Genomic DNA, 12,230 nt, shown 5'->3' with positions numbered 1-12,230 from the left:
CCTAAGATTTACTAAAGATTATGGTAGACACTAATGAAGTCTTTACGACTTTAGATGAATAGATCTTATTGGCGTGAGCCGTGAGATGCCGGTGGCGGTAATGAATGGCATGGCAATTCTGTGTGTCCAATGTTATCAGAGACTCCAACTCTCCCGTTTTCGACGGGAGATCTCCCGCCGAAAACCCATATTTGCAAAATCTCCCGTTCTCCCGTTTGAGATTTAATTTCTCCCGCCCTGGCTCTTTGTCTCCCGTTGGAAAGGATTTCTTACTTATTTCTATCGTATGTTGAAAAAGTAAGCCTTAGATAGCACCAGAGAGCATCTAGAACCCTGGGAATTTTGCGCTTCGCACACATCAAGTTGGAGTCTCCCGTTTGCTAAGGGTTTCAGGCGGGAGAATCTCCAGATCAGAAGGTGCTTGGGGTTGGAGTCTCTGTGTTATGTTTTTCAACTTTCTCATGAAAAATGAAGATTTTGAAGACTTTTTCATGTACCTGTAACTATTGATAATACAAGATAAATAAATTTAACAAATGCCAATAGAATTAATAATATTCTATAACAGCAATGATAATTTGACTAGCTTGAGCGAAGTGGCGTGGCTGGTCGCAGGCGCAGGCATCTGGGCATTCTTCTACAAAGGAGTTCTACTCAAAGATAGTAGTTGAGAGTAGAGGAAAATATAGGAAGGCGCATGATAATAATGGAAAAAAAAATGGCTACCCTACATGACAATACAAAAGAGAGCCAAGTATAAACTCGGAACACCTAAGGCTAGAAACATCATTCGTTTCCAAAGTATTAGTGGTAGTTTTATTATCTTAGAAAGATTGAAAAATTATAGTCATAACTTTTCGATTAAGGGGATTATTTTGAAGAGCGAGATTTTAAAGTAATAAGGATTATTTCGTGGAGGTAAAAATTTGGCAACAACATGAGCTAAAGACAATCAAGGACGCTTCATAAACAACTTCAAAGACGGCGCGTCTTAGTCAAAGACGCACATCACCTGAGACACGACACGCTGTCTTTGGAGTTGTTGTTTATCAAGTGTCTTTGAGTGGTCTCGGGTGATGTGCGTAATGTACAGGATTAGCCCGCACTTTCCTGTCTTTTCAGTTAATGCGTCTTCGGTTGTAATAGTACATTCTAGTCACTTTATTGGGAGCCATACTCGCGGGCTGAAAGACATCAAGAGGCATTGTAAATTTGATGAGTCAACTGTACAATGTAGCTCAACTGTTACTGGCATTATATTATGTGCTGAGAGTGAGACTCCTCGTGTTATTAAAATGCATTGATGCACTTGTGGTGTGCTTTACTGCTGAGTAGTAGAATAGTACAGATGTACAGTGTAGTCCATAAAAATGATCTGCTAAACTGCGCATGCTACACACCTATATAATAAATGAAGTTGTAGCCCCCTCAATATCTTTTACTCTGTGTAGTTTTAAATCTCCATTGATTGTTTAGTTACGGGTAGATCTTGATTAATTCTTAATTTAAGGAAATACATCCCAAACTCCCAAACACATATTGTAATTTACAAGTACAGAAAAGGAAAAAAGGAATAGGGTCCTGTCTATTGTGTATATTAAATGGAGTGAAGTGGCCATTGCAGCGGACTGTTAAAATTCTTTTTGATTTTGATGCAGGTGCCCAGTATTTACACTGATATCTTCTGGAGGCTGTTCGTGATGAGAAGATTTGAAGGAAAGACTCCACCTCAAACTCTGATCTTGTGAACGCGCCTGACCTACCCCCCCCCCCCCCCCCCCCCCCCCCACCAACGATGGCTGCATTTGCAGAGCAATTTATGGCTGAGGTAACGGCCGATCTGGACGATGATCTGAAGTCGCTTAGGGACAAAATTGACAAGATTACCACAGGTGAGCTAGTAACTTAGGAGTAAGAATGCTACTGTTGAGGTTATGATTTGATTGTATGAAGATTTTTCATTCAGGTTTTTCTTCTTCCAATGCTGTGTGGAACCTCTTGGAGTGTACTCGCAGAACGAGGCTGCAACATTGATGATCTAAAGCCTTTATTGGCTTTATTCGTTTTTTATCTCTTTCTTTTAGCCGACCAAACGTGTAGTCTTGTGTGCATGTATGTATCTCTAGCAATGACAAAGTGCTGATTACTTAGTACAGTATGTGTGAGCTTATAGATAGACATGTGTGTGCTCATATCTATGGATTCCCAAGTATGATTTTGCATACAGTAGGTAAGAACTTCTTCTGTGATGTACAGTACCTTTAAGGGCCGTTCACATTGGAGCGGTTTTGCGGCAGCGGCAGCGGCGGCGGTTTGCCGCTAAACTCTGCCGCAGCGGCACGCTGTGCACACTGGAGCGGTTTGCCGCGCGTAATATGCAAATGAGATTGTTGCCCTTGGGCACCTGCAGTTTACTAGTAATCAATTACATAATTATCATGCCCATGTATACCGTGAATACATTCCCCATGGATCTGAGAATTTATAAACTCACTTTTCCAAACGAAACAAACAATCAAGGAAATCAAGGATGCGTATATGCAAGAAGACTATTGGACAATCAATACTGGAATCTCAGCTTTTCAAGTTTTTGCTTTAAAAAAAACACTTTCAACACAGACTGTTCAATGAAACTGCAAAATATTCCTTGTGTTACTGATATTGGTATGCACGCAGAAATTATTGCATCGGACCACTGCCATATATACTGAGAAGGCGGTACATAAAATATGTACATCCAACACCTCAATATCTCAAATATGATCTGCGAATGTCACATTTTCCTTGTTTTTGTTTGTTTATCTTTTTTTTTTGTTTTTTTAACAAAATTAGTCAGCATCCAAAGTAATGATATCTTATCTTGTTTCGTGTTAGTGAGAAAATGACTAGTATTTTTTTTTTCTGGTGTCGGCAAAGTAGTCAACTGTATGAAAGATGAGCTCTTAAAAAAAAAGATAAACCAGCAACATACTTCTTTACTTGTCATTCCAATCTTTTACCATAGAATAGTATACCGGTATTATGATATATTATATATATGTGTGTGTGTTTTTAATCATCATAATTGTGTCATTCATTTTCATGTGCATGTTTGTGTAATGATTTTTGTACTTCATAACTCACTTTTCCTACTGCGCCTTGAGCACGTTAGTCATGTGGAATTGGCACGTTAAATGTATGCTGTATTATCATTATCATTATTACCGATGAACTCTATACGGATGAAATGTTGTTTGATTTGATTTCTGTCACAGCTCATGCTCTTTCTGGAAGTGTAGTTACAAAGGTGACGGGATGTTTTAGGTAATATGCCTACCATTCACTCTCCTACTCAAACCTACTAGATCTACGTATGTAGAGTATAATGTCATCCACAAACGGCCCATAATAAACTCACCCACATACTGTACTCCCAGCTATGGAAAAACAAGAGTAGCATTTTCACTCTCCACAACATGTGTTTTATATTATGCATGGGGAAGAAATTAATGGCAGTTTTGCATCCTCTTAGAAAAAACAAACAAAAAAAAAACAAACAAAAACTACACACACACACACACACACACACACGATCTCAGTTTGGATTTCAAATTCATACATCTGTATTACACCATCAAATCTACGCTTTCAGAAATCTGGATAGCATTATAAAAGACAGTCGATTTCCAAGTGAACCACACAACTGTTGGGTAAAGTGATTACCAAAAGCCAACTGAGGTCGGTTTTATCTTAAGCAAGTTTTGTGGAATTGCACTAAATCTTTTCTTCGATTAATTTAACCACCGATTGAAAACATTAGTTAACGGGAATTTTAACCAACTTATGTCGGTAAATGACAAACATCACTCGAAATACACATCAAACAATGTACATACACTAATACAAACCACACATGTCAAATTTAGCACTTGAGACACTAATTCAGGACAATTGTTGCAACATACAATCTCATTTGATGTGATCTAATATGGCAGTCTGTTGCAGAAATAAAGTACAGTGTATAAATACACTGTTAACATTTGCGAAGGGAAGTAATATAGCACATCCACATGTAAAATGAAAATTCACAAGATCTGACACTCTGTATGAGCAACTTTGTAAATCTGAATGGATACACATGAGGTGTCAAAACAATACAGTAATGGTAGTATGGTACTGGATTTTATGAATGATTGAAGTACATGTATGATAATTAACACCAATGTAATTTGTATCTTGGACCAATTTTCTATAAGCATATTATTCTCATCTCCTACATCTGAAAAAAAAAAGAATTAATTCAGTGCAAATTCCTAGCAGAAATGCATACTTTACAACATAAAACAAATCAGTCGTTTACATTTCACCTTTCAAACCTCATAAGGACCAATCTTTCTAAGTAATAAGAAACAAAAAGTACTTACATGTACATGGGTCTAGGGCAATTACCCCCTGGGCAATTACCCCAGACCCTTCCCCTGGCCCTAATCCTAATCCTAATCCTGAACCTAATCCTAACCCTAACCCAAACTCCTAACCCTTGACTTAATCCTAACCCTAATCTTTACTCTTACCTTACCACTAACCAGTATTTAGCCAGGGGGTAATTGCCCTCTGGGGCAATTGCTCGAATACGCATGTACATACTAAGTACATGTAGGACAGGGAAAATATAGGAGAGAATAGGATTGAGAGAAAAGAGCAGTACAGAGTTCATCAAATGAAGTGAGCAAGAAAGAGTGGATACGTAGGGGTGGATGAGGCTTGAGATTTACAATGATATGGACATGCATTGAAGTTACAAACACAAGAAAATCAGGATAAGCAAAGGAATACAACAAAACTGGGCACCTAGGTGCTTACATGGTTCAATTTAGCTAGTCAGATAACAAAATTAAGTAGCAAACAGAATAGCAACATATTATGCATATAATGCAATGACCCGTTATGAGTTATCTGACATCAAATACTAATTCAATGCAAGAAAAGTACAAACTGAGTGTTCAAGATTATACATGTAATGAAAATAATATTCGATGCCATCTCAACATTTATAGATTTGGGTTTCAAGATAAACTTGAAGCTTTCAAAAATCTGTTTTAACATGCTTCAGGTACGCTATAAAGTGCTTGCTCTACTGCTAATTATTTTACTCATTGCCATGCAGCATAATACAATATTGTATCCATACTCCAAAGTCAAATACACACATGTGACAGGTACTATGTAGGTGCATAGTGAAAAGGTGGAATTTCATCACATTTTTGAATAGTATATTGGCTACTGGCCTACCTGGGAGCAATGCAAAGAATTCTTGTGTTGTGGGCCTGTACATGTATATGCTATCACATTTCTCCTGAGTCCAGTTCTAACTGCGAAGTGATACACAATAGCCTGCCTTGTATTTAATAATCATGAAGAACTTGATCACTTCTTACGAACATAGATGAAATTGCTTGGGGTACATCTTCACTACTCAAGTGATACATGAAGGATGCCAGTTGAAGACAATTATATCTTGTGTTTTCAAATTACCATTCACATTATAAAGACTGAAAGTAGTTTGATCCGCAATATTTTGGTTAAATTTTCTATAGATTTTTTTTTTTCATTACCGTGGCAACACATTAATTACATACTGCATTTACCTGTAATAGTGGCCACATATGCCAAGTTCTAGGTCAACTCCTAAAAAAGCAAGAGAGTTGTTGTAACTTGGGTTGGAACCAGGTGCAAGCATGGTTAGCAACAAAAGTGTTGACAGATATTTAGGCCAGGTGAGGTCATTTAGAACTAGTTACCATGGCGATGTCACAGTTTGGTGCTCTATACATCCCTTGTCAACTTGTACACACTATGTGTGGGCGTGGTGTGTAATAATGGAATTAGCAGCTTTTCACATATTCGATACTTGTCTACATTATCATAAGTAAAACTAACTCCTTGAAAAGTGAATACATGTTACAAAGAAGCATTGACCACTAATAGTATCAATATAAATGTACCTTATCATTCATACATGGTACAGGTGTATAGTCAAAATACAACAATATCCATATGGCAAATGGCTTGTGAAATAAAATGGTCACTGTTATGAGGAAACCACAATTAAAGGTCAGTGCCTATTTCCCTATAACATTGTATGTACTTCTCAAGCAAATGCTGTTTTATTATGCAGACTTGATACAGGAAGGGTGGAGATGATAAATAAATGGTTGCATTATGGTTGACTCGGCAAATTTAGAAAATAAGGGATGGATGCCAAAGTTACAAATCCTCCTTGTTTGTACAGGAGTCCCTTTTAAAATGGTCTCACTGCAATGCAAAGTGGCCAGCAGTTGCGATTTAGAACGAAGATCAACTTGAAGACAAGATCAGCTGCACCCACAATGCCTTGAGGATTGTGCCCTGTGCTCCACAACTGCAGATACATGTACCTGAAGAGGGTATAATTTGCTTTCTCCAATAAGAAGGATGAAGGGCTGTGACTGCGGATGTTCTGTGTCGACCACATATGAGCAGTTAAAACAGTCCTTCCTGGAAGAATGAAAAAGGCAAGCATATGGAAACAGTTTAAACATTTTGAAGACCTATTGATGTACACTATTTTGTTATGCCTTTATACACATGATATTTCCAGTAATTTTGTATCATATATTTACTAGCAACTCCAGCAATCTAGGAGCAAGAGTGACCAAGATCAGAAGGTCATTCTTTAAAGCTGAAGATCTACTATGCACATACAGGAGTGAGTCAAACATGATATCTGGAAACAGGAGGCAAAATTGTTTCAGAAGGGAATGGGGAGGTAGTACAGGCCTGTAAGAAAGATACAGATCACAACAGAACAATTCACACAATTCTGGCCTTCATGGTGTTATTTGTTTGTTTTTTTTGTTTTTTCCCCATGTCTAGCTTAATTACAAACCAGAACTATCTTTGCAAAAAAGTGTAACTTTGTCTAAAGTCAATTTTTTTGGACCCCCCCCCAAAAAAAAAAATAAAAATAAAAGTGACAGACAATTCTACATTCAAATTTACATTTGACTTGCATTTTCATGTCCTCCGAAACTGATCAAATTGGTATGGGCCAATTACTAGACCTAGGCACCTATGGTACACTATAATATACACTATTAAAATGATTGATTGGTCCATGCTGCATATTGTGATACCTGTCAAATGTATGGGATGTTGCCATATACATTATAAAGAAAGAGAAGAATCTACATACATGTACATTTCCTTGGAATGAAGGGGCAGGGTAAAGATTAAAAGATGTGCCTTCACAGATTAAGTTCACTCTTTAGTTCTATAGGTGACATACAAAATATGTACCTGTGTTGTCATTAGAATTATCAGGTACGGTGCAATACATGTACCATCACTTCCAAAACAAAGTTGTTGTTTTTTCCCCCCACAGGAGTAAGGTAAAGTTCTGAACAATGGTTATGGTATAAATGTACCTAGAATGTCAATCTTTTGAATAATGCACTTTCAGTAAATCCTGAAAGCTGAAACTCACAGTTTTCCAGTCAATGAGTGAGCTTGCATCAAAGCCTGATCAGGGATGCAGCCTCCTTTGCATGGTCTTTCCGCATTTGCTGAATAGGAGGGAAGCAGATTCAATTACTGTTTACCCGAGGGTAAATGATATTCATACAAGTGAGGTGTTATACAAATGATGTGTTATACAATGCATTATAACGTTATTTCCTTACATGAATAGGGGGAACTTTTTACTCAGCACAAAGAAAATGTAATATGAACAGGTCTCTTTTAAAAAGCACCTTAGCCCTTCACCCCCATAACCAACACCACATGCAGGAATTGATTGCCTGAACTTTTGATATCTGATTTTTGCTCTTAAATCGCTCATTTTGCAGTACAGTGTAAGTGCTACTAAAATGCCAAATGCTTTTATCAATGAAACTATTCATGAAAATATACATTTGGCATTGCTACCAACATGAATTAACGCACTGAATTACCTGCAAAACACAATACAGAGGGTCATCTTTCCTACCGAGGAACACAAAGGACTGGCACAGCCTCCCAGAAGAAGTAGTGGCTGCTTCAACCCTTGATACAATATGTCAAGGGTCAGCAATTAACTAACCACTGCATCACTGGCATTTAAATTGTATGAATGAGGGTACCACCTATCGGCACCCTATGAATTTGCAGCTCGTTTATTCCAAAAGTATAAAACAAGTTTTTCCTCAAATAAGCTGTAAATACTGCAGTTTCAAATCTCGTGACCATTCTGTTGATTCTGAATCTCCATAGCAAAATTATGCAATTTTAGTGCGTGCGATGCATTTTCCTTGCGTGGCTGAAAAAGGGTACCTCACGATCTGCACCCCTTCCCTCCATAGGTAATACATGTGAATTTCATAGTCTTGCGTTGTTACTGAGTGGATGTGTAATTGAAACGTATTCAGTTTGTTTTGTTGGCTTGATTTTCGTTTCTTTGTTACTGTTTTCATAGCTATAAAATGGCACTTAATCCCACGCGTACCTTTTTGTTCTATACGCAAACAGCCATGATACGCAGGATGTCGATGTACCCTGCCGATAGCTGGTACCCTTACCATACATTGAAGAAACCGTCCAAGTCTATTGATTGTGGGAAATGTGGGCATCTTTGGAAAGGCAAGACAAGATAATGCACATGCTTACCAGCTACAGTACAGTTACAGTTAAAGTGATATTTAAAAACATTACCCTTAACTTGGTCAGACTCAGCCTGAGAGGATTTGATTCACTTTCTAACAAGACAAATCAGTCCTACTTCACTGCCTGTCTGATGATGCCAGACTGAACGCGAGTAAATTCAAGTAGATCGTCTTTGTCATGCCAATGCAATGCCAATGGACAAAGTCGTGGTTATTATACCAGTGCGGTGGCGGTTATATGGCAGTACAAAAACACCTACGTAGTACGTGACCTAGATCTAGGCCTGTATAGATTAGAATTTGAGAGGCAGAGTTAATACCCAGAACATACCTTTTAGGGCCTAACGTGCGTTAGAGCTAGAACTATGTCTAACGTTAACAGTACTGTAATCAGAGTATCAGGCCTAGAGGCTACATAGGTGTTTCTATTGTTGTTTTTATTTGAATTTATTTGCCGTTTATCATTGATCATTTTTCCCCGTATTAATTTATGCCAAATTTTATTACTTTAATTCCAAAATTTTCCCTAGGCAGGGCCTAGATGCTCTACATTATTTTAATTTCATTAGAAATAATTCAAAAATACTCTATGATATCAAACATATCTAATGTTAAGTGTCTAGTCTACTAAGAAGCATATAATAAATAGGTTGTATACGCCTACGTAACCAGTACTAACCTTTCTTTCTTTCTTTCTTTCTTTTTTTTAAATGAGGATGTTCTTAGGCCCTACCGCCTGCCTACCGGTATACAATCGACCATATTGTGGTCCATAGGCATTTATCATATGAGAAGCCCTTCCCATCTATGGACCCCATACATTACTGGTCATTAGTAGGTGTGGGACTAACCCCGGGACGCTCCGTGTACACAGTTACACACTGTGGGAGCGTGTTGGGGCTGGTCGCAGTTAGTGTGGGACTAGTCGGACAGTAGGATCGGGTGCTCCTACTGGACCTAAAGTAGTTCTAGATCTACTCTAGACTTCAAGGCTTCAGTACCACGTTGGCAGAATACTATATCAGACATAGATAGGCGTATATGGGACTGTGATATTGATAGACTGCTTTCTTTCGCTGGCGAGTCTGCGTCTATGGCAAAATACGTGGAAAGTTACAATCTGCAATGTAGCCTCTGCAAGAGAGTGACCGCTGTCAAGGGTCGAAACAAATGGCAAAACCTTGAGAAAACCAAACGAGCAACTTACCATTTAGCCCGATTTCATCACCAATGGTCTCCAATTCGATATTTTCCTCAGGAGTGGTTTTGTGAACATAATTGAGTTTATTGTACAAAAGTTGTCTTTTCTGGACGTCTTCGTCCCGCTCTTCGATCGACGTGTTGTACCTTCGCGAGACTCTTTTTCAAGCTAAAGTTTATGACCCCACCCACATAATAACGTCACGAACTATACTCTATTATGATTGGTCAATAGCAACCTCGCCGCAGCGGCAGACTAGAAAAATCGCTCTGCGGAGCGATTCGAGAAAACCGCTTGCGGTTGCCGCTCTGAAAAGTCACCGCTACCGCTCCAGTGTGAACGGTTGTACATGAACAACACGCGAGGGATTTTTGCGGCACGCCGCTGCCGCTGCCGCTGCCGCAAAACCGCTCCAGTGTGAACGGCCCTTTAAAGAGCATGATCTGCATCAAAGAAATGATGTAATACTAGTAATTGATCATTCCCATCCTTCAGTGCTTTTAACAAGACAAGTGAGTATTTTGAGCAGTGCTAATACAGGGTTTTGTTGGTTTGTTTGTTTGTTTGTTTGTTTGTTTACAATCCCATAGCTTTCCATTTATCCATCTTTCTTCATACATGTATCTATCCCATTTTATTATACCCCCGCCAAACGAAGTTTGAAGGGGGTATATAGGAATCAGCGGACGGTCGGTCGGGCGGTCGGTCGGGCGGTCGGGCGGTCGGTCGGGCGGTCGGTCCGTTGCAAATCTTGCGTCGCGAACTACTTCCTCAGTTTTCAACCGATTCCCATAAAACTTGGCACAGATGTGTGCCTTGGGTTGTAGATGTGCAAGACGTATTTTTTGACAGTACCCAAAAGTACGTTGCCATGGTAACGGCATATTATGGGCAAAAATGGGTACAAATCTTGTGTCGCGAACTCCTCCCACAGTTTTTGATCAATTTTTATGAAATTAGATACAGATGTTCATCTGAATATGTTAATGTGCAAGACACATATTTCCGCAGTGGCAAAAAGTGCGTTGCCATGGTAACGGCATGTTATTGGTAAAATATAGGGCAAAATGCTTCATGGCAAAATTGCTTCATCAGTGTTCTTCCAATTCTCATGGAATTCATATTGAATGTTTGTCTTAGGATATAGGTCAGCATGACACATTTCTTGACAGTGACAAAAAGTATGTTGCCATGGTAACAGCTCACATATTATGAGCCAAAATGATGGAAAATTTTGTTGCAAACTACTTCCTCAGTTTTTGCCCAATTTCCATGAAACTTGGTACAGATGTGTGCCTTTGGTTGTAGATGTGCAAGACGCATTTTTTGACAGTACCCGAAAGTACGTTGCCATGGTAACGGCATATTAATGGCAGAAGATCAAGGAAAGATCTTGCGGATTGAACTACTTCCTCTGTATTCGACTGAAGCTCATGAAATGTGGCACACACATTGGTCTTGGTGGGAAGATGTGCAAGACATATTTTTTGGACATGTCGGAAGCTGCGTTGCCATGGTAATGGCATATTAATGGTGGAAGATCAAGGAAAGATCTTGTGGATTGAACTACTTGCTCAGTTTTTGACAAAAGCTTATGAAATGTGGCACACACAATAGTCTTGGTGGGAAGATGTGCAAGACATATTTTTCGGACGTGTCGGAAGCTGCGTTGCCATGGTAACGGCATTTAAATGGCAGAAGATCAAGGAAAGATCATTCCTTGGGTAAGACTGTCGTCACGGGGCGGGGGTATTAATCACCTTAAGTGATATTTCTAGTCTTTCTCTGTATCTACATGCATTTCCTCTTTCAGATGTTGCCCCAAAGAGTGAGCAGCTTCTCCAGGATTGTAGAAACTACCTTCAGGAGATGAAGTCACTCGAGGCTGGCATCCAGGATCTCCTTAGAGCTGATGAAGACCAGTAAGCATTAGGGAATATATTTGGGCCTGAGTCATGTTAACCCGTTGAAGACTAGTCCCGAGTATAACCAAGCAGGTGTCTATGGGAAATGCTTGTTGTAGCAAAATCAGCCTATCCCCAATGGGTTATCCCTAACCAGGCTGGGTTTTTTTGGCTGTTCTGTAGCCAGGGGAGGGTTGATTCAAACCCCCACCCCCAAGATCTCGGCCGTTGATTGCGCAATCGCCACGAAATTGGCACATACATTATCTGTCACATAATCTGCCAAACTGTAAAAGAAAAAAATTGAATTTTTCATTTCTTACATTTTATATTAATGAATATGTGTGAAATCATAAATTCGCGGGGCATAATGGTCATGGAAAATGCCGAGGTGGTCACGAGGGGTGTATTTTGATTGATTGGGTTGATTTACACGCTACACCCCCTGGCCTTTTTAGGGTTAAAGCA

The 12,230-nt window shown here is 39.2% G+C and overlaps 1 protein-coding gene across 1 annotated transcript in view; it reads left to right on the top strand.

The window, feature by feature from the left end:
• Positions 1 to 1,795: 1,795 nt before the first annotated feature.
• LOC139708099 (histone-lysine N-methyltransferase SETDB1-like) overlaps positions 1,796 to 12,230 on the top strand; it is a 54,186-nt gene continuing 43,751 nt past the window's right edge. Inside the window, exons 1-2 of the mRNA XM_071620078.1 lie at positions 1,796 to 1,892; positions 11,672 to 11,780. Coding sequence (XP_071476179.1) covers positions 1,796 to 1,892; positions 11,672 to 11,780 — 206 coding nt within the window. The remainder of the gene's footprint in view (positions 1,893 to 11,671; positions 11,781 to 12,230) is intronic.

Source organism: Diadema antillarum, unplaced genomic scaffold, assembly GCF_040938485.1.
Source record: "Diadema antillarum isolate AM-2024a unplaced genomic scaffold, OU_Dant_1.0 seq00001300_RagTag, whole genome shotgun sequence".
NCBI lineage: Eukaryota > Metazoa > Echinodermata > Echinoidea > Diadematoida > Diadematidae > Diadema > Diadema antillarum.
The sequence above is the reverse complement of the archived record's forward strand: the minus strand, read 5'-3'. Positions and strand labels throughout refer to the sequence as shown.